Raw genomic sequence first — 23,889 nt, forward strand, 5'->3', positions numbered from 1 at the left:
GTAAATCATTGAGTAGACATTATAAACAAAAGGACTAATGATAGGAGCAGTAATTCTGGCCAAGAAAGTTCCTAAAAAAGAATACACAATTTAAGAATGTGGCCTGGAAGTTGTTGTGAGTTGCTCATTTTGGATAATGTTTTTGGAAGATGACCACATGTTTAGAAAGGGTGTTGATGATTTTGCATCTGAGAGGCAGAAAGGAAGGTCCATGTGAGTATGAAGTGGATGCTTTATTGAAATGTAAAATTCCAAAGGTGAAGTAGAGAAAGACAAAGCAAGAATGTGGGGATGGGTTTCAGGGTGATTGCAGGTAAGCACTGATTTCTTTTTTTTCCATGACACAGATCTTGCTCTTATCATTACCCTACCATAGCAGTGTGATTGTGGAACTGTGGATCAACAAGTCAGCCCTATGGCAGTCTCAAATTCCAGCAGTGCTCTTTCCTCCACATTCTACCTTACAGGCATCCCTGGCTATGAGGAATTTCACCACTGGATTTCCATTCCATTCTGTCTTCTCTATGTTGTTGGAATAGTGGGCAACTGCACCATCCTACATGTTGTCCGGACAGACCCCCGGCTTCATGAGCCCATGTACTACTTCCTTGTCATGCTTTCCATCACTGACATGGGCATGTCCATGCCCACGATGTTATCACTTTTCAGGGTGTTGTGGTCCATTTCCAGAGAGATCCAGTTTAATATCTGTGTGGTCCAAATGTTTTTCATTCACACCTTCTCTTTCACTGAATCATCAGTACTCTTGGCCATGGCCCTTGATCGGTATGTGGCCATCTGCCACCCTCTGCGATATGCTACCATTCTCACCCCAAAACTCATCACCAAGATTGGAATTGCAGCTCTGCTCAGGAGTGCCTTTGCCATGATTCCACTTCTGGCCCGACTGACCTTCTTTCCCTTCTGCCACTCCCATGTCCTTTCTCATTCTTACTGTCTGCACCAAGATATGATCCGCCTTGCCTGTGCTGATACCAAGTTTAATGTTATATATGGGTTGGTTCTGATCACTGTGCTGTGGGGCATGGACTCTTTAGGTATTTTTGTGTCTTATGTTTTCATCCTCCGCTCAGTGTTGAGAATCACATCCCATGAAGGGAGGCATAAAGCCCTTAATACATGTGCATCCCACATCTGTGCTGTACTAATTCTATATGTACCCATGATTGGATTGTCTATTGTCCATCGTTTTGCCAAACACTCATCCCCTCTCATCCACATCTTTATGGCCCATGTCTACTTATTGATTCCACCTGTGCTCAACCCAATCATCTATAGTGTGAAGACCAAGCAGATTCGCCAGGGAATCCTCCACATGCTTCTCCGCACAAACATAAGTTCTACTGTGAGATAAGCATGTTCTCAAGACAATGATAGCTTAAGTTCCAGTGATGCAAACTCAGGGATTTGTCTTCTCTCTATATGTGCCAACACAAGTCTACATAAAGAGCAGAAATAAAGTCATCAAAAGCAGCATGAAGCAGCCCTAAACAAGAGCACTATAGTCCACTGGTACTATACAGCCTGAGTTCACACTTTGCTCAATAAAACCACATTAATATGAATGTTTTGGAATGTGTTAGAAATCATTTCCGCCTATTCTCTTCCATTTTTAATCCTTACTCTTATTAAAAACTTCACCCATGAAGTTTTTCTTGAATATACCAAACTCATATTTCCTTACGTCCTGATAGTCTATATTATTTGTCATGGAATCTTATACTATATTTCTTGTTATATAAATTCTCTGTTATTTCTATCTTTCCTAAAGTCAAAGAAGTCTCATCTTGAATATAAAAGCATATTAGGGCACAAGCAGAGGTTCTCAAACCTCTGAGGAGATCTAGTTTCCTCAGGGGCAGGAAAAAAAAAACCATTAGCCTAGGATTTTTATCACCCCTAAATTTATATATATATATCTTACAGATAATTGAGACTCAGTAATTTTGTAAACCTTTCAGATATATTGTTACATGCAGGCAAAGATTATAAACCTCTGGTTTAAATGTACCTTAATAATAAGTTTACACTCTTCATTTAAACACTCTATGAGCAAAATATAGCTCACTTAGTTGTAGCTATTTATAAGTTGGTAGCAGAAGAATACAGATCACCTAACAAAGTCTTTAAATTCTTATCCAAAACTCTTTTCCATATAGGAAAATTTCTTGTATCTTTGAAATTATCTAGCACATACCTTTGCATAAAGTTGTTACAAATATACTTGAAAATTTAATTGAAATTTTTTGGTTATATATTTACATTTCCTCAAAGGAAAAATAAAATAGAGAATAAAAAGATTTCCAAAATCTTTGTGGCCCTCAATACTTGCATATGTCTTAATAATAGGTAATGTGTTTTTATATATCTTATATTAATCTAGTTACTATTAAGAGGAAGGCTTTGCCACCTATAGGAACTAGTGCTAGGTTTGTTTTACAAGAGGCAGTTAATAGTAATTAATGAATGTTTAACTGATTAATAAATTAATCGATCAGTGAATGAAGAATGGCTAGATTGAATATTGAAAAAAAAAAAAATCCTTCTGAAAGTCTTCTCTGCCTGTCTATGGAATCCAGAAGGGTTCAGTAGCCAGAAGTTAAAATAAGTAATCTGCATTTTTTTGTATATCAATCTCCTATCATTAGACCAAAGTACAATGTAATTGCTTTCATAATGCCAAATGTTATTGTTTAGATAAAGCAATAATAATAATCTTGATTCTTCCTCAGAAGCTCCTTATGTCAAGACATGATGGCAAAAAAAAAATAATAACAGAAAGAAAGCCCACTATTTCTTTCTTATCCATTATTCCAATTCATTATTCCAATAAAAACCTGAACAATAAAAACAGCATTTCCTTCAAAACAACACCGTGGATAATCAACTGATTATACACAGAATCTAGAAACAGCCACACACATTTATAAAGAGAATTTTAACCGTATAAATTGTTCAAGGCTTTCAATCACTAGACTATGTATGTATTAAAATTTTATAATTTTCATAACACATGTTTCATTGTTTGACTGACAGGGTAATATTTTAGCTCTGTGATATATCAAGAGGCAGTTTTTTTTTTTCTAGTGGAGAAAAGAGTTTATGCATTGTGGGGATTATAACAGATAGGTTTTTAGGTGTGTAAGTACGGCCTAGGTACTACAGAGTGCAGTCAGGAAAAAGGTTTGGTGTGAAAAGGGCTAAACTAAGAAAAATTTGTATGTTAACAATAAAGAGCCAGTGAACCCAGCTTTCATGATCCTGACCAATCCCTGTGATTACTTTTTGCCAAGAACTGTCTGACACACTTTTATCTTTATTAAATCAGAATACTAAGAGATACTGCTCTCCAAATGTAACAGATCAATCCATGTTTGGCAAGCTGACCCAGTCCAGGACAATTATACTTATTGTCCCAGAGTCATTACAGCTGAGACACTGGATGGCATCAATTCTAGAAGAGATGTTCGGGCTCTCCTGTTGTTGAACTATTACAGCAGCCAGCAGTTTGAATATTCAGTTTATCCTTGTATGTCATGATATAACTCAGGAATGTTTTCACACATTAAAATATCTTGCTTTTTTGTTTTTTAATTAAAGTCTATTTATATTGTGTAATCAAAGAAGTCAGAGAAATCTTTGTTACACTAAGTCATTCAAAAAGATAATAAATAGATGTTCTCCGAAAACTAAGGGAAAGGTTTTGAGAGGAAAGTAAAACAAATATTTTACCAACGGGTCCTATATAATACGAAAAGATATATATGGGAGTTTGTTATATAAGAACAACAGCCTTACTTATTTGGTTAATTAATTATGTCATATATGTATCCAATAATTGCTTAACAAATTATTTGTATATTCTGGGTCCCATGGATAAAATGGTGAGACTGGGTTTGGAAATAATCCAGGACTTTTTTGGCCTGTTCATGGCAAATTGACAAAGAAAGATCATGGGTTACACGAAGTATACTTAATCTTCTAAATTCTCCACTCTGCTGCTGTGGAATTCCATTGATTAGTACCTGTAAATCCTCCACTCCATTACTGTGGATTCCAGTGATCACAAATTCCTAGATTGTGACACTCTTCAGTTGTATCTGAACAGCTGCCAGTTAGCTTTCCATTTCCCCCAGGTTAGGCATTCTGGATATTTAAATTATATTCAGATGTTAGGTTTTCTGAGGACAGATCGGCACAGATTGATTCAGACATAACATTCAAATCTGTTGATTTATCCTGGGATTCCGTCTTCCTTGCTGCATCATAATCTTTGGGTCATGTTTTGTTTTGTATTTTTCTTTTACTTCATCTAAAGATCCTTAGTACTCCCATTCTTATCTCTTTGGTGTTTACTCCATAAACAGTGGGGTTCATGGTAGGGGGTACCAGTAAGCAGAGGTTTGCCAGGAGGATAAGGATATGCCTAAGGATGTTATACCCAAAGCGATGCGTAAAGAAGGAGTAGAAGGCCAGAATATAGAATAGCAACATAACACATATATGAGCTCCACAGATCTGAAAGTTCTTTGTCTGGACCTCCCCTGAAGGTAGTCAGAATACAGTCTGTAGGATTACCAAGTAGGAGAGGGAGATGAGGATAAAGTCCAACCCTGTGGCGAGGAGAGCAGCAGTGAGCCCATAAATGCTGTTAAGAGTGATGCTATTGCAGGCCAACTTGGCAATGCCCATGTTCTCACAGTGGGTGTGATGGATGGTGTTCGTATGGCAAAAATGCAGCCGGAGAATGAGGAGGACACTAAGAGTGACTTAAGCCACACTCCAGGCATCCAGAGCCAATCCCACCTTGCCAGTGAGAGAGCCTATAAATAGGGTTGTACAGTGGAGGGTGCACAGATGACTACATAGCAATCAAAAGCCATGGCCAGAAGAACTGCAGATTCAGATAGGAACAGAACATGAACAAAAAACGTCTGTGTGAGGCAGGCAGGAAAAGGTGATGGAGAAGGGCCCTGCCAAAAGATGGGAAGCATTTTGGGCACTGTGACCATACAAAGTAGGACATTGTTGAATGAGCTCATGGAGGTTCCTGTCCCAGGCCACCACTGCCATAACCAAGCCATTGCCTATCACAGCGAGAAGGTACATGAAGCTGAAAAGAATGGTGATCCAGATGTGGAAATCTTCTAATTCTGGGATACCCGTCAGCAGAAGGACAATGAGTTGAGTGAATGTACAGTTAGATGCTGTTACAGAGAAGTGGCCAAAGCCTGTTACATGAAAAACAGGGAAAAGAGCTAGAGTGAGCAATAGCAAAAAATGGACTTTTCTTCCCAGTCAAATCATAATAATTCTTTTTGACATGACCTGGAGGGAATAAGGACAGAGAATAAAATGGTCTGAGATGAATTATTAGATAACTGAATTATCATATGCAAATTGTTTCCCTTCTCCTGGATAGACTGTTCTCTTTGGAAAAAAAAGTGTGAATCAGAAAAATCAAGAGCTGAATGTTTTCTTTTTTTGAAATGTCAGTGGTTCTAACCATATAATTTATGTATATTTATTAGAACTTTTAACAGTTTCACGTCCATAATTTCTTCTTTATGTTTTGATGACCAATCTTTAAATAGTGATTTCTCTATTTCTTTTCTCTACATAAGACTGAATAAAAGGAGGGAAGAAATAATTCTCCATTTTTCTGAGGCCAAATTGAATGGCAAAAGAAGGGTCAGATGGTAGACTGATAAAGAACTGGAAACAACATGAAGTTTCCAATTCTTGCTTCTCATCCTGAGAGTGTTAATTAGGTTAATTCTTCTACAATAAAGAGAACACTTTTAGTTGTATACTTCTCATAAAGACCTTTGAAGATAATGGCTGAAATAACACTGAAATTTAAAGTGCTCTATAAAAGTAGTGATAGTCTTTATATAGTAATAAATACTGACACTCAAGGATCATGAAATTGAGCCAAAGAAGGAAAGGAAAGTTTCAGAGAGCGGAATATTCTCATTCGCAACAAGAAAACACATAATTATTCAACACCTATCATTGAAAGAGTCTTACGCGTAGTATAGTGACTGCCATTTTCATGACTATCACCAAGAGAACAAATCAAATTTTAGAGATTTTATAACAGGGGTTGTTGTTTTATTATATGAAATAACATTATAAAATAAACCTTACTTTTCTCTAAAAAATGCTTTAAGTACAGAATTATGCAGTTTAGGGGCTTTCAAAACAACTTCAATTTAACTCTCCACGTTCGCAATCAAAAGCTGTAGTTTTGGGATCCGAGCAGCTCGGGCGGCGGGAGGAGCGGCAGCGTGAGCAGCAGGCTTGGGGCAGGCTCTAGGCACGCCCGGGACCCGAGCAGCCTCTCGGCTGCCACCATGCCTGGGGGGTCCGCCCGCTCTGCTACCAAGGTGTCCTAGAGGCTGGTCAGATTGCAGAAAGGGGAGGGGAAGGAGGAGTCCAAGGCGAAGCTGTCAGCTAAACCTGTTCCTGGGCAAGGAAGCCAAAAATGGCAGCGGGAAAGGATAGATCTTCAGGCAAAACAAACAAAAGTGCAACCAAAAGTGAAAAGGAGGGTAAAGGAAATACGATCAGAAGGGGCTAACCTAGAAACTACAGATTAGCCTACAGAAGAACATGGAGAAACTAGAAAGAGGAGAGTCCAGCCTCTGATGAAACAGTTGAGAAAGAAGCAAGTCTAGTTAATCTCTCTACCACGTCTCATCAGTGGTCCCCGTTTCTCCCTTTTTGTGTAATCCAGGGGAATATTTTTATCAACTTTTTTGTTGTAAATAGTGTTTCAGCAGCTCTGGAAGAATATTTTTAAGGAGGAAATTGGAATCCCATTTTATCCCATTTTTTAAGTGTAAATTTTTTTTTTTTTTTTTCAAGAGGTGAATCACTGGCTGATTGTTGATTTTTTTGGTACAATCAGAAAAGAGAGTTAGGGGCCTTGATTGTTTTGGATGTCAACTAAACCAATACTAAATGGTGATTTTGAGTTACAGTCATGCATTTAATATGTGCTGAACACTTTTAATTATTTCTCTTCCCATGCTTTTAGTTAGAATTGTTTAACCACTCCCTGTCTTGGCTTTCCCTGTCAGAACTGTGTGCACTTGCAACATCCTTACTCTTGGTGATCCAGTTTTTATAATGACTTTGTTATATGCTGTGAAAGATTGGAAATGTGTGTACATAGCATGTATGGTATTAAATTATGAATTAAAAGGACTAAAAACGTGACAGCTTATTGATATCTGAAGATACTGGTAGTTGATGTCCTCCAAATTTTAAGCTGGAAAGCCACTGAAATAACTTTAGAGAAGACTTACAACTACATGGCTTTTAGGTTTTTGGAATGTAGATTAAAAATTGTGTACAATTTGTTCATAATGTCTATGTACTGATCATCAAAACAACCAATGAAATCTCAGTTATGAAGGAAAAAAGCAATAGTTTTGGCAAAGCTACTTTATAGGTTTATCAAAACATTTAGACTGCAACTTCTTGGGAGTTTCAAAGAGTTATGCATAATAGATGATATTGCCTTAAAAAACAGTCACCCAAATCTGAAATTCCACAGGTTTCACTTTTTATGAGTGGCTGTCACATCATCAGATAGCCATAAAACTGCTCTGCAAGCTATCTATCAATCATTCTTTGCATTACTTGAAATCATCCTTTCCAGATTATCCCAACCCTTAACAAATTACTGAGATACATTATTGCTTTATCAATACATATTTATATTATCTCTCTTTCACACTCTTTCTCTTGCTCTTGCTCTCATCCAAAATCTGGATGAGAAGTAAACAAAAAACTTCTCATCAAAGAGCAAACATATATTAACAAATAGATATATTGGCTTTAACAAAAGCTCCTAGAGTTATTTTGTTAAAACATGGAACTCTGATCACAATTTTATGGGAGCCTCTTAAGACTGAGATTTGCTTCATTTATTTGGGTGTCTCCCAGCAGTGCACGTGTATAACACCCATGTAGGAAATTTCAGCATATTTAAATAGAAGACATATCACATATCCACACAATAAGGAACAAAACAGCAGTAATAGTAAAAAATATGAAAAATGCAAAAATATATCAGGGCTTACAATGTGACAAACATTTTCCTAAAAACTACTCCAAGCACTTTACAAGGATTATCCAATTTATTGTTTTCATTTACTATATAAGGAAGCTATTGTTATTAGCCTTTTTTTTACACAAGAGAAAATTCAGGCACTGAAGGATTAACTTTAGGAAGTTTACATTACTAATGAATGTGTAAACTCTGTTTTCAATCTCAGGGATCCTAATTCCAAAACCCCCAGTTTTAAACACTAAATGATTCTAATTTACCTTTTAGATGCATGTTTTTTCTAGACCATTAGGAACATAAAAGGGCATATCTTGAATTTCCTCTTAGTACCTCCCACAGTGATAGTCCTGGTGTTAGAGAAAAAGTCATTACTAGATTATAAGAACTCAGAGGAGAATATTTATACATCTTTATAGTATTTTGATATCTATAAAGAACAACAACCCAGGGAATAACCTCTGGACCAAGGAGCCTTTTGGTTAATATACCTGCTAAGTGGTTGCTCTTATTTTTTTTTTAAGATTTATTTATTTATTTATTTATTTATTTATTTATTTATTTATTTATTTATTTCTCTCCCCCCCCAACCCCGGTTGTCTGTTCTCTGTGTTTATTTGCTGCGTCTTCTTCTTTGTCCGCTTCTGTTGTTGTCAGCGGCATGGGAATCTGTGTTTCTTTTTGTTGCATCATCTTGTGTCAGCTCTCCGTGTGTGCAGCACCATTCCTGGGCAGGATGCACTTTCTTTTGCGCTGGGCGGCTCTCTTTACGGGGCGCACTCCTTGCGCGTGGGGCTCCCCTATGTGGAGACACCCCTGCATGGCACGGCACTCCTTGCACACATCAGCACTGCATATGGGTCAGCTCCACATGGGTCAAGGAGGCCTGGGCTTTGAACCCCGAACCTCCCATGTGGTAGACGATGCCCTAACCACTGGACTAAGTCCGCGTCCCAAAGTGGTTGCTTTTACAACTGAGACCCCACAGTCAGTATTTGGATTAACTGACTAAACCATCTCTTTAACACTGTGAAATTATATTTTTCATTTTTAATCTCATCTGATAATTTTCTAACCCAGGCCAAATCTCTGAACAACAACTCTCCATTTTTGTGCCAGATCAGTATTTAGTCTTAATTATAATACTATACAATTACCAGGTGTCCTTCAGTATGATGTATTGAGGTTTTACTGAGAAAAAAGTGTGAGTGGACTTTGAAGAACTTCCACTTTTCAAAGGTAGATAGTTAATTGTTTTGTTTTTTTTTTTTTTTAGTCTTTAGAGTGATCAAACTAGACTTCAAATAATAATATATTCCTAATTAGGAAAATTAACTAGGCCTCCCAAGCAGAGTGCAATTTTCTACTTCTATGGTTAAATTAGCACAATTTACAACCTGTTACTACAACTTATAGGTCTAAAATTACATGTAAGACTCAAAAGAAGTCATGATAAATACCAATCTCATAATATACTTGTAGGCCAAAATGTCAATTTATTTTATGTAATATGAAATATTACTTTCTTAGCAAAATAAATACCTTTGATATCCAGAAATAAAGAATTTCCCTGAAATTGTTTCCTATTAAATGTAATTAATAATCTTGATGCTCCTTATTCATCATGGAATCACAACTAAAGAGGATGTTGATAATGATGGCATTGATGGTGGCAATTATAGCCTTAAGGAATGCAATTTAGATCATTAAGCCTTCAACACAAGATGAATTTTCCAGGCCAATAAGAGTCTATTCTCAGAGGAATGAGATTTTCTTGATTTTGACTAGAATTTTTTTCTGATTCCCCCATTTGTTATCTCCTCCTTGAGAATGTAAAAGGAATTCAGCTTTCAGACTTAAAACTAGAAGTACATTTTGTGTTTATTGCAATATAAATGAGAATTTAGGACAATAATAAAAGAACTGGTTCCAAAAATATGGTAAGGGAAACTTGGAAGAATTTACAAAGGTAAACAAGCACATGGCTGTGACATCAGGTAATGTAGTCTGTAATCCGGATCATTAAAATTGATAGGGCACCTTCAAAGAAAGTAGCTCTAGTTAAGATCTGACAGGAAAAAACTGATCTAATACTGACACAATGCACCCGCACTTTAGAGCTCAGAAACCATTTTAGAGGGTAGTTATAAAGTCAGAAAATATAAATGATAGTGATGATGATGATTTACAGAATGTATCCCCCTCTTTTCTTCTTCTGGTGCATGTTAATGGTTGAAGTTTATTCAGTAAAATTCAGAAACCTAGATTATCTGAGGAAATGTGTCACAGAAACATGTGAAATGCATTAATCCACTTAGCTCATCAACATTTTGCAAAGTGCCTTGATATTGAGAGGCAACGCTTTAATCACATCTTGTAATATCATGTATCAAACTGTAATGTCAATAATCCATTTATATTCCCTGATTTTTCCAGATTTTTATGACTGAGTTGTATTTCCCAAGAAATATACCTTATATAAAATATTTATGCAATTAAGAAAACATATCAAGTATTAGGTCCAATCATTTGCTTCTAAATGGGCATAGGAATACACATGGAAGAGGCCTGAGTCTGGACTTGAGTCCTAGCCATTTATGGACATTGACCTCAAAATACATAGCTAACAAAAATATTTTGTCAGTGTTTTTGTTAATTTGTTTTTATATGAAGCTGAATGTATTTATAGCTGATGAAAGAGCATGGGCTTTAAAATATTTGATATTTCCCATCCAATTAATTTTCAGAAAGTTGATATGAATCTATATTCCAAAACTCATCTAAAAGTGAGTGACTATCATGAGTACTTTCACTATTATTAAGGATTCTTCTCTTAAAAGTTTTTTTCAGTTTGATAGTGAAAGTGTTATAACTCATTAATCTTTTAGTTCACATTTCTAAAATGAATATTTTAGCATTATATCAGTGACATGTCTTGACTGTTACTGAAATTGTTAACATCATATCTCCCTATTTATCTACTGAATTGAAATATTATTTTTATCAATTTCAATGAGTTGTTTGTATTTTAAAACAAAGGGAAGCAGATGTGGCTTTGTCAAGCAGTTGGGCAACTGCCTATCACATGTGAGGGCCCAAGTTTGATTATGGGGGCTGTCTAAAGAAGACAAGAAAGACAGCAAGCTGATGGAATGGAGTGTCACAACAAGATGAAGTAATGAGGAGACACAACAAGGGAAGGAAACACAATGAGAGACACAACAAGCAGGGAACAGAGGTGGCTCAAATGCTTGGGTGCCTCTCTTCCACATGCTAGATCCTGGGTTTGGTTTCCAGGACTTCCTAAAAAGAAGATGAGCAGACACAGAGAACAAACAATGAACAGACATAAAGAACAGGCAGTGAGGGCAAACAATGAGGGGGAGGACAAATATATATATAAAATAAATCTTTAAAAAATGTATTATACCACTTCCAATAACTACTGAGGCAAATATTTTCCCAACATATTTATATTAATGTAAAGTATTTTAGCCATATTAGTTTCTTGGATTTTTAAAATTATTTTATGTAAATTGTATCAATAATGATAGTTTCAGCTATGAATAGCAAAAGGAAAATGAATTGTTTTCAATAATCAGGAAATTCCATTAGCTGACCTAATAGAAATACAGATGTAGGCAATTTTAGAGTTTTCTAACTCATTGTTCTAAACAATTAAGTATCTTCTAGCATACCCACCCCAATTTGTTGGTTATGGATTCCTTCTCTGTTTTATTTAAAGTTTATTTATTAAACATGTGCAGTGCACCACTACACTTTTATATAAGAACACAATTTGAATAAACCCCAAATGTAATGATAATGACAGTGAGTCTTAAAAATCTGTCAAAATGGTAGTCAGAACAGGAGAGCATAATAATATCTTGGGATAGACAATAGGAATGGGAAAGTATACTCACAAAAGTTTAGTGGCTTAATGAAGATAGAGACTAGGATGAAAACAATAATTGACCATGATATACCCCAAAGAAATTTTCACAACGGAGGGATTGCTGAGGATGGCTGTGTATCTGAGAGGGTTGGAGATGGCTACATAGTGGTCCAAAGCCATCAATCATAGGATACATGACTCCATCATGGAGAAGAGGTGAATAAAGTACATCTGGATAAAGCATGCATCAAAGTCTATTTCATGAACATTGAACCAGAAAAGCTTAAACAGTGTGTGTAAGGTGGTAGCCCAGATGCGCAGGACACTGACAGCTGGGATGGGAAGAAAGAAATATGTGGGTTCATGAAGTGATTGGTCCACCCTAATCACCATCAATATGGTGCCATTACCCCCAATGGCAGTAAAGTATAAGGCAAAGAAGCTTAGTGTTTAGTGATTTTAAGCTCTTAATTCTAGAAACACTGAATATAACAAATTGTTGCTTAACACCTTGCATAATATACATATAGGGTACTTCGTATTTAAAGTGGTCTCAGATGAATGCTTTTGATTTCTTCCTGCATTTCTGCTGAGGTATACATAAAGTAAAAACCTAATACTAAAGTTAATTTGCACAGGAATCTAAAAGGAACATTAATGAAGTTTATCAATATGTAAATAATATAAATAATTGGTGAAATATACTCATGCTTTCCAAACATATTTTCCTTATTGTACTTATTAAACATTATTTGAAGGAAATAGAAGATTTATAAAAGTAGAACAAAGTGAAATAAAAAATGAATCAGAGGTAAACTATAATAATATGTGATTGCTTTTGATTTAAAATATTTATGAGTTTAAATATGCATGTAAAAGATTCTTTCACACTCTGAATAAAATATGCACATTGTTTCCAAATGTATTCTTTTGATTATATATTTAAAATGTATTTTGCAGAAGATAGATGATTTATAATTGAGAGAAATATTTATATACAAAATGAATTACAAATAAATAAATAAATAAATAAATAAAAATTGTAAATAAATGAGTTAAAAATAACATTTTATTCCTACACTTCCAAATAATTTAGGTATGTGTTTGTTACTTTTATATGATGTACAACAATTACCACACAATAGTTGCTTAAAATAGCATACACTTTTTTTGTCTAAGTTTCCCTGGTTCAGGAGCTCAGGCAAATACTCATTTCTGTTCTCTGCTCTGGGTCTAGCAAGGATTTAGTCAATTTGCTGGCCAGGCTGCATTTTCATCTGTAGGCTCTATTGGAGAAGATTATTATTCTTAAATTTGTCAGGTTGTTGTCAAAATTCATATCCTGTGGCCCCATGACTGAGAATGTGTATTTTTTACTTGATGTGACTGGAGGCCAATCTCATTTCCTAGTGGAAATAATAGTTCATAGAGGTCAGCTGCAGTTTTTAGCTATGTGAGCTTCTCAAAATGGCACCTTATCACATCAAGGCTTGAAGGAGCATTTCTTCCTCTACTCTGCTAAAATGGAGGAAAGATCACATCACCTGTGCTGTGTATTTGTTCTGTTGAGAAATAGAAAAGCATGACCTTGTAGGAGACTATCTAATGGACCACTCCTTCCTTGTGCTTCTGTAACACCCTTGCAAAACATGACCTTGCAAAAAACTATCTAATTGACCACTCCTGCCTTTTGCTTCTGCCAACCTGGCAACACATTAGCCAATAAGTGAAAGCCATGCTAATTCTACATAAAACCCTACAGAAACCTGTAAAAACTGTAAATCAGAGGTTGAAAATTCAGAGATTGATTCGCCTCAAGGCCCGCACATAATAAAATTGTTCCTCTGCCTCTCCAAATGCCATTTGGGTTTCTCTGCCTCTCAGGTCATCTGGGTTTGCTGCAACATTTGGTTCCCTGACCAGGAAACTCAACTGAGCAGGCCCTTTGAACCTCCGGTTTGGGATTGCTGGGCAAAGCCTGCAGAGATCTCCACACGAATGAGGCAGAACCACCTGTCCCCTTGATGGGGCCTCCTTCGTGAAAAGCATCCCTGTGGCCCATGTCCTCCAACCCAGCCTGACTCAGTGGAGAGGTGGATTGAACAACATAAGAAGATGCCAGAAAGGTAAGACTCTGGGGTTATGAGACCCAATCAGTCCATCTCTGAATGCAAGGGGAGACTGATCACCTCCCAAAATCTCAAGATTCAAGATTCTGGGATAGAGTAGTCCCTTGTGTAGGACTCAGTAATCTCTGAGTGATTGAGTGAATGAATGGGGACTGCAGAAGTTTGTCTCTGCTGACCCGGTATGTGGCTCCTGAGCCTGTGCTATGGAGTACAAGTGGGCCCCAACCTACACTCCATGACTATATCATATGGCATAACAGCTAATCCAAACTCTACCCAGATGCCTTAGCTAAGACATGCCTAAGTTCTTGTGAGAGACGTGGAGAGGTGGGCATCCAAGTGGCCTCGTGAGAGGCACCCCTCCTTTGTTTGTCCTGCAACTCCAGTTCAGGAATGGGATCATCACAGACCAAACTCAGTCTTAGATTGTGTGTTAAAAAAATTCAGAAAAGGCTTTTCCAGGGATTATGGTGTCCATATATCTCCCAGAACTCTCCAGATCTTGTGCAAGTTGGAGTGGCCCATGTTTGGTGTTGACTGGCCCTCAGAAGGGACCCTAGATGTAACCAAGGTTTGTGCACTTTGGCATGTAGTCATCGGGATACCTGGCCACCCTGATGAATTTCCCTACATCAATACCTGGTTAGAAATCACCCAAAACCTGCCCCCTAGGGTTCAACTCAGTGTTGGAAGAAAGGGTCAGAGTAGTGTCCTAGTAGCTCAGATGGCCAGACCTTGAAAACCTATTATTCTACATGGACCTCCAGAAGAAGAAACATTATCCCTGTCATATGTTCCAGCCATTCCAGGACATCTCCCTGCCCTGAAGCCTCCATAAGCAGATCTCCCAGAGACTACTCCACCTTCAGTCTCTACAGGCCCATCAGCCCCCTCCCCTGAGGGGGCTCCTGAGACCCCTTTGGCAAGAAGACTTTGTTCAGCACAACCTGCGCTCCAGATTACTTTCCATGAAATACAAAGTCCAGCCCAGATTCTTGCAGATGGGATGGTCTAACCCAGGAGACCAGTCCTGTTTTATCAGCCCTTCACAACTACAGATCTCTTCAACTGGAAGCATCATACCCCTTCATATTCAAAAAAGCCTCAGAGTCTTATTGACCTTATGGAGTCCATTTCCAAACCCACTGCTCCACTTGAGATGATTGCCACCAACTCCTCCTGACCCTGTTCAATATGGAAGATAGAAACAAGATTCTCATAGAGGCTAGAAGTGGTTGTGAGAACAGGCCACTGCAGGTGTCCTGGATTCAGCGGAATGGGTCCAAGAGGTGGCACCAAAAGCCCAACTGGCCTGAGACTTTAACACAGATCAGGGTCAGACTGCTTTTCAGTGGTACTGAGAAGCCCTCCTCAGAGGGATATGGGAAGGAGCAATACAGTCAACAAACATGTCCAAAATGGCCTCCATCACTCAAAAGCCTGAAGAACCTCCAGGAGGTTTCTATGAGCATGTCTGTGAGGTCTTCATGATTTACACCCCCTTTGACCCAGAGGCCCTAGAAAGCCAGAGGATGGTCAATGCAGCTTTCATTGCCTAAACCTGCACCAAGTGTGGGCCAGATGAGCTCTGCTTGCCACCACCCTTATAGAAGCAGGTATTGTCACAAGAGTAGGAAATTGACTGAGAGGATTCGGTTCCTCCTTCAACTTTTATTACAAACTCTTTTGAGAACTAAACAAGGACATAGAAAGAGTTGCTGACTCCTTAGTCTCCCTCCAGAGCCAAGTCACCTCACTAGCCACAGGAGCCCTGCAAAACAGGAAAGCCTACTGAAAGAAAAAAAAAAGCAGCAACATTCATCTTCCTTAGGGAAGAATCCTGTTACTACATCAATGAATCAGGAATAGTTTATACCAAGGTAAAAAAGCTGAGAGACCAGATCCAGAAAAGAAAAAGGGAACTAAAGAATTCATGGAGCTGGAATCTGGGACTATGGTCCTCTCGGCTCCTGCCCCTAGTAGGTCTCATATTAGTCACATTTGGTCCCTGCATAGTCAATGCTCTCATCAGGTTCATTGAAACAAGAGTAACCCAGAAAAAAACAGCAAAATTTCTGGCCCTAAGAGAATATAAGCTGCTTAGCATGAGTGACACCCTATAAAAGCTATAAGGGTGTGAAAGGGAGGAATGTTGAGAAACAGGAAAGCATGACCTTGCAGGAGACTATCTAAAGGACCACTCCTGCCTTCTGCTTCTGTAACTCCCTTGCAAAACATGACCTTGCAAAAAACTATCTAATTGACCACTCTTGCTTTTTGCTTCTGTTAACCTGCTTGCATATTACAGTAGAAAATTTGTGTGCCAACCCAGCAACGCATTAGCCAATAAGTGAGAGCCATGCTAATTCTACATAAAACCCTACATAAATCTGTAAAAACTGTAAAACAGGGCTCATAATTCAGAGATTGAGTTTCCTCTGTGCCTGTGTGTAATAAAATTGTTCCTCCACCTCTCTGAGTGCTGTTTGGGTTTCTCTGCTTCTCAGGTCATGTGGGTTTTCCCCAAAAGTTCCATGCTCTTTGTTAGAAGCAAGTCACAGATCTGACCACACTCATGGAGAGGGGTTACACAAAGACATGGACAACAGTGGGTGCTGAAACAGCAGGGATCACCTTAACTACCATCTAGTCACACTGGTGTTAAGATTTTGCTCCTTTTACAGCATGAGCACAAGGAGCAAGTCATTGCATGAGCTTATATTTAAATATTCTATGCTATTAGAATATGATTGTACTGATTTTAAAAATCCAAACTCTTTATGGATATAGGCATACAAAGATGACTATAATGAGAATGACTTTATCTCATTGAGGAAAATTTCTACCTTTATTGGGTAATGCAAATTTAAATTACCTGATAGATTTTATAATCTTGAAAGAAATATAGTTACAATGTTATAATGAAATAATATCCTCCCAAGTTTGTTTATTTGGCTCACATTCTATGGTCATTGATTGAAATGTCTCTCTTTATAGTACTATAAAATATCTTGTGACACATATGTATTTGGTGACATCCACTTGGGAAAACCTTAGTCTTACACAAATCCAAGTATTCATCTTTTCCATTCTTATACCTAGATACTTATGTATAATAAAAATCATATTACCTGGCAAACACATCACTCCCAGTGAACAGTTTCTATTCTTCTGTTTCTTTTTTTATTAGTATATATTTTATTCTGTATATTTGTTCTTAAGACACTTTCCTCCTTCACAATCAGGTATCTTCTTCTTCCCTGAAATCTTGGTTGATTAATTTGCTACAATATCATACACATACACAACATATACAATATATAGGAAACATAAAAGAAAGCTACTAAGCCCTATAAAATCTATTACTTAATCACATTGAGTTTTTCTTCCTTCCTGTTGAAAACTTGGCTCAATACATAATCCAACCTCAAAACTGAAAAATTTATCTTTTGGCTTCAGAGCAATAAAAAAAACTAAAAATCTATTCAAAGACATTTGTGAGAAGCATATGTTAATACTTCCATAGAGGAAACAGTAGTATTGGGAAAAATTAACTCATTAATTATTCTTGAATGCAACTGTAGCATGTAGAATCTTGGGATTCATAATAAAGGAAACATTATGGACAAATGGAAAAAAGTAGCAGTAGAAAAAATATCTGATATTTGGAAAACAAAACTTCCTTCAGAATCTGAGCTTAATAGAACATTAAAGTAAATTCCTGAGAGCCAAATTAAATATTAAATTTGAAAAATATATATTAGAACTCAATAGGAAGGAAAAATCCACACCAAATACTATAGATGTAACTGCTATAACCAAAATAAAGACTCCTTTGACAAAAATAATATAGATAGCTCTTCCAGATTAATATGAGATTAAATTAATGATGCTGAAATCATCATGTGCTAATTGCTAAGCCTACTATAATGAAAACAAAAGAAGAAATACCCATTTCAGTAGTAGAAAAAAATGAGATGAACAGTTTTTAGGATACTAAAATAATTTTCTCCATCAAAAAGAATTGATTAAAAAAAATAGAACCCATATTTGACTCTGTTAATTAGAAGTAAATATATATCCAGAAAATAGGAAATTACCCAATAGTCACTAACATCAGGTTTATTAAATTCTTTTGAAATCCATGGTCTCAGAAACCCTAAAAGAATTATTCTGAGGAAATTGAATGTGCTTTTAGCATTATGGTTTTCCATATCTTTTTGATGGATACTTGGTCTCCTTTCAGGAGCTGGTGCTATAATAAGTTCACTCACAAACTATCTTTTAAAATGATAATTTAGTGACAGGGGCTATGAGTAGTAGTAAGGATATTTTCATGAATAGGCATGTTTGTGTTTATGTGTGTGTGAGAGTTTATATACCATGTAGGCAAATATAGTCTCCAAACTCATTAATTTCTGAGTAGTTAGAGAAATGAGAAGTTAATAGCAAAGATAAGATTAGTAAAGTAAGATTTCTATTGTAGTGCTACTCAGTGCTTGGACATGTAAACACATGCAGATTGTTTTCATATGTAATGTCTAGTTCAAAAATTAATTATATAAGTGCCTCCATTTCTTCTTGGAGTTTGAAATCACAGGCCCTCTTATTTCAAAGAGCTCTAGGCAGTCACCTACTCCAGTTCACCCATCTGAATTTATCCTGAAGTCCTTCTGTTTACATCCATGACCTTCAATGTTGGAAATTATTGACTACCAATTAGAAAACAACGAACCATGTAAAATACATACTGTGTTTCCCATTTCAACACATTCCCATTAGAATTCACGTAACTGATAGCCTTTTAGATATTCCTTGTGTGCAAATTACAGACTTCAGCCTCATCTTTGCGTGTTAATTACAGGTTTCAGTGGATCTTACAAGATGGCCCTCTTATAATAAATACCGATTTTGCCCCCACAAAAATGTAACTGGTGTTCCATGAAGCCCTTAAAAAAAAACGGCATTTTTTTGCTGTTGGCTATGGTCCTGAATTCTTGTCTACTTTGTGGTTTGTGCCTCCAATAATTTGTGACTATTGATTTATTTTTTTATTCTTTTAATACATACTTTGTGGTCATTTATATGTTGAGCTCCCTGCTGGTATCAATACCTCAAGGAAGAGAACTTTAGGATGTTCCCTCTCCTAATAGCATAGACGCTCTATAGTGGAGGGAAAAGACAAGGAACTTTTCCCAAGTAAATACTGCCACTGAGTTTCTAAAATGAAAACTTTAAAAAGATGAGAAAAATGAATGAGGAAATAAAAATAAAGGTGAGGTGGCAAGAAAATAGATTTTTTAGAGGCAGAAGTGAGAAGAGTTTTTATAAAACTTTTTTAAACTCCTGCTTTACTGTTCAACCCTTCAGAAATATTTTGCATTTCTTAAGCATAAGCATAAGCATAAGCAAAAAAGCAATCATACTTGTGAACATATGTTACAGAGATTTTGTTGTTATTTTTGGAATGGGTTTAGGAAGCATGGGTCAATCAGCAAAATGTGAAAGTAATATGTGAGGCTCTGATCAATATCTGAGCAACTGATGTCTTAGTTCATGAAGTACTATTTTCTCATTCTTGGCTAGACATGCTGAAATACAGCCTACCTGAAGCACTGTTATTATTTCTCCATTTTTATGCCATTTTAATTACTCCAGAAGGCAAGAAACTATTGTGGGTGATTGCCAAATAAAATATATTTTTCCTCTATGAAATATTCTTAGTGATACACTCATCCTAATGGCTACTAGGTGTATACAACTTACTTTTATTTTATTTTCATATATGTAATTTCTTAAATAAGTAGAATGCTGATCAGCAAATATAAACCCCAATCAAAAAGCACAATTTACTACACCATTGTACCAGTAAAGCTCTACTTTCAACCTGTTTTATAAATTTGCTTCCTAGTTTTCTAAGCTATATATCTGTACTTCATCAGTAGATACCATTGAAATTGGGAAAAATACCTAGCAAATAGTAAAATGAAAAATATTTTTGTAAAGTAATATCTAAATTCTACAACATCTTCACAAGTGAAAGGTAAGAAAATTAAATAGAATCTCAAGGAGGGATAACAAGAGAAATATAGTAGAATCCTTTGTAGAATTATTCATCAGGAATTAAACTGTGTAATACATGGAATCAAATTATAGGATGTTATATAATGGATGCATTGTTTTGGAGTACAAATCTTCCAATAACTTCACTGATTTCCATGTGTACTGGGGTACTATTTATTTTGATAACTATTATCTATTTTCGGGGGTGTGAAGGGTCATAAACTATTATTAACTTCCAAACCTCTCAGAATAGTAAGGAATACAAACATATGCACGAGGACTGTTCACATAGAAGTATTTTTCACTGATATTTTTCTTTTATTTGGCCCAAGGCAGGTATTAACTTCATGGGGATTAATCCAGAATTTTGAAAATGACTCTAATGTCATCTCTGTTACAATTTGAGTAGATTACCCAACATGCGGGTGCATATCTCCTGGGTCTTAATGCAGTACACAATGGGGTTGAGAACAGGAGGTACTAACAGGTACATATAGCCCATGATAATGTGCACCACAGGTGGAACATGCTTCCCAAAATGATGAATAATGGACACCCCCAGCATAGGGACATAGACCAGCAGCACAGCACAGATGTGGGAGACGCAAGTGTTGAGGGCCTTGAATTGTTGTGAAGCAATTTGCAGCACAGTGGTCAGGATCTTCAAATAAGAGAGGAGGATGAGCACAGAGTCCATGCCAAAGGTGATGAGAATGATGATGAGGCCATAAATGCTATTGATGCGGTGGTCAGAACAGGAAAGCTTGATATCTGGGTGCAGGCAGTATGAGTGGGAGAGCACATTGGCTTTACAAAACTTCAGTCGCTTAATGAGAAAGGGTGCTGGTAACATGACAGCCACAGCCCTTATCACAAGTCCCACACCTATCTTGGCAATGGTGGCATTAGTCAAAATCATAGTGTATCTGAGTGGGTTGGAGATTGCCACATAGCGATCAAAAGCCATGGTGAGCAGGATGCCTGATTCCATTAGAGAGAAAACATGGATGAAGAACATCTGGATGAGGCAAGCATCAAAGTTTATTTCACGGACATTGAACCAGAAAAGCTTGAGCAGTGTGGGCAGTGTGGCAGCACAGACTCCCAGGTCACTTGCAGCCAGCATAGAGAGAAAAAGGTACATGGGAGCATGAAGTGACTCTTCCACCCAGATAACTACTAAAATGGCACTATTACCTACAAGGGCAATTAGGTAGAGGACACAAAACAAAATGGAGATCACTGGATGGGAGGCCTCCAGGCCAGGGAACCCAGTCAGTAGGAAGGGTCTGTAGGCACTGCCGTTGTAAAGGACCATCATGTCTAATTTGGAGTACAGAAACAATAGTCATGTATCCCTAGAGTAAGAGATTATGGATTAGCACATCATCACCACTATACTTTAAAAATGAATAAAGTGCATGTATAACCTTTGCAAATCTAGAGTCAAAGATAAACATGGTGGTCCTTGTAGACTTTTATGTAGGAAATTATAATATTGAACACATATCAATTATAAATTCCCATATATGGCTAACTTAATTAAGACATGAAATAGTGTAAGTAGAATCTCTGAAATTGACTATACAGTTTTAATGATAAAATGTGATCACTGTTGCTCTGAGGGAATAACTTAAAACTAACTGGGAGATTAAAATCTAGAGGAAAAGATAGGAAGTGGAAAATCTTTCCTATATTCTTAGTACTTACTGTCTTCATGCCCATTAATAATACTGAGTTAGAGAAATAAAGGGAAGATATGAATGCCATCCATACAGAGTCCATACCTTTACCAAAATTAAAGCAATATCACAACCCTGATTAAATTAAATATTTTCTACCAATACACAACCCCAGAGCCATGTTAGGATAAAACATTGATTCCAATTTTATTCTATTTTTTTTTTTTCCACTCAGCTTAGTGCAGAGCATAAAATAAGACTGAGATCTGTGGACTGTGTATTCTAGCCCAACCTCTCACTCTAGCTACATGATGTTGCTAAATTGTTCTACTTTCTGAAAGTCAGTTTCATTTTTTAAAAAACAATGTGGGATGAAATAAGTGATCTTTTATGCTCTTTATCATATATGTCTAATAGGTTAAATTTATAATTTTTAAGGAATGAAATATATTTATTTGTTGACAAAATGTCCATCTCTGAAAACTGTCCTTTTTAGTCAAAATATAAGCAGGAACAAATTATCATGAATTTCATTAATGCTATGGGAAGCAAATATTTAGTTCAAAAGGGAAATCTTGCTGGGAGTAAATTTTCAAGCTGAGATCCTAAGGATGGAGGAAATGCCCACCCAAGTGAGGGTAAGGGGTATACCAGAAGGGAGAAAAGCACTTTACAAATACATGATGCACAAAAAAAGATGATATATTTTGGAATCTATAACAATTTGCAGAATAGATTTCAGTTGTGGGTAAAGTTTTGGCTTGAGTATTAGCATGAAGTAAGGCTGGAGAGGTAACCAGTTTTTTAAAAAGTTTCATATCTTTTCCAAATAATAAAAGAAATGGGAGGATATTAATTTTTCAGAATGTGTGTATTGTATGTGTATATATGTGTGTGTAGTTAGGGATGGTCCATGGTATGGTTACATTCATATTTTTAACATGTAATTGTAGTTATATTGGTTGCAAGGGAGCATTTTACTAATCTCAGTATGATACCATCCCTTTCTCAAAGAAGCTGTAACGTATAATAATAGCTAACACTAATGAACAGAACAATGCTGTGCCCCGAGAACTTTAGCACTTCACAAGATCCTCTCCATAAAGTTTATGAAACCTTAATGCAAAAATTTCTATTTTACCATGATTTTTCAGTATTGGATTTTAGAGAAGTAGTGTCTTTCCAGAAAGACTATTAAGCCACAGAACTGAGATCAACTCCGTGGAAAAATGGAAACGTGTAGGCGTAAGTTTTGCCACACGTTGAGTTGATTTCCTTAATTAGTCATATCACTACATGAAAATGAAAAAGAAAGATCATCTTCGGGGTGAATAATTTGGTCTCTGTGGACATTTCACTTAACCCCTTCTGGCCTAGATTTATTTCTATGAATTACAGATAAAAATAATAACAGTAATAATATTTACTGCATTGGGAGGCTGGGAAGATTATATTATGTAATTCATATCAAGCATTTCAAACCCAGCCTATACATAGCATCTTCTTTTAAATATTGGTTATTAACAATATTTTTCACCTGACAATCCCGCATTTTCTTAGCTGTATTTAAACACCAAATAGATTGCCTGAATCCATGGTTGCTTGCTATAGGAACAATTAGGAGGCACTTGAAGGCTACAAGTTTCCTAGATAAATTCCCAAGAATCCTTCCTAAAGTAATAGCATGGCATTCCATACATGAATATTAAGGATCTATTGCTTGCATTTAACATCTCCATTTCTCATTTGGAAAATCTGGTGATTCAGAGGGAAATTTGCACCTTTGAAATGGATAGTGAGCCAAAGGCTAAAGAGGAAAAATCCTTCCACAGGTCTTTGTCTAACTACTTATATAATCAAACTTTGGAGAAGAAATAAGTCTAGGAATAATAATTACATTTTGAATCAATCCCTTTTTCAGCATTGTAGTTAATAACAGAAGAAATACCTGGTTTCCCTCCAAAAATATTAGGTCAGTAATTCTGGACCACAGGTATAAAGAATATTTTCTAAAGTTATGTC

The 23,889-nt window shown here is 36.5% G+C and overlaps 2 protein-coding genes across 2 annotated transcripts; one reads left to right on the forward strand and one right to left on the reverse strand.

Annotated features, from left to right (window-relative positions):
* The first annotated feature begins 415 nt into the window (after positions 1-415).
* Positions 416-1,375, forward strand: LOC101431837 (olfactory receptor 51G2-like). Its single transcript, XM_058306340.1, has one exon. It carries the CDS (start codon positions 416-418, stop codon positions 1,373-1,375), a length of 960 nt encoding a protein of 319 aa, XP_058162323.1.
* A 19,204-nt stretch (positions 1,376-20,579) lies between these two features.
* LOC101431413 (olfactory receptor 51L1-like) lies at positions 20,580-21,503 on the reverse strand. Its single transcript, XM_012520266.2, has one exon. It carries the CDS (start codon positions 21,501-21,503, stop codon positions 20,580-20,582), a length of 924 nt encoding a protein of 307 aa, XP_012375720.2.
* Positions 21,504-23,889: the final 2,386 nt, after the last annotated feature.

The sequence above is a fragment of the Dasypus novemcinctus genome, chromosome 10 (genome assembly GCF_030445035.2).
Source record: "Dasypus novemcinctus isolate mDasNov1 chromosome 10, mDasNov1.1.hap2, whole genome shotgun sequence".
NCBI classification, from domain to species: domain Eukaryota; kingdom Metazoa; phylum Chordata; class Mammalia; order Cingulata; family Dasypodidae; genus Dasypus; species Dasypus novemcinctus.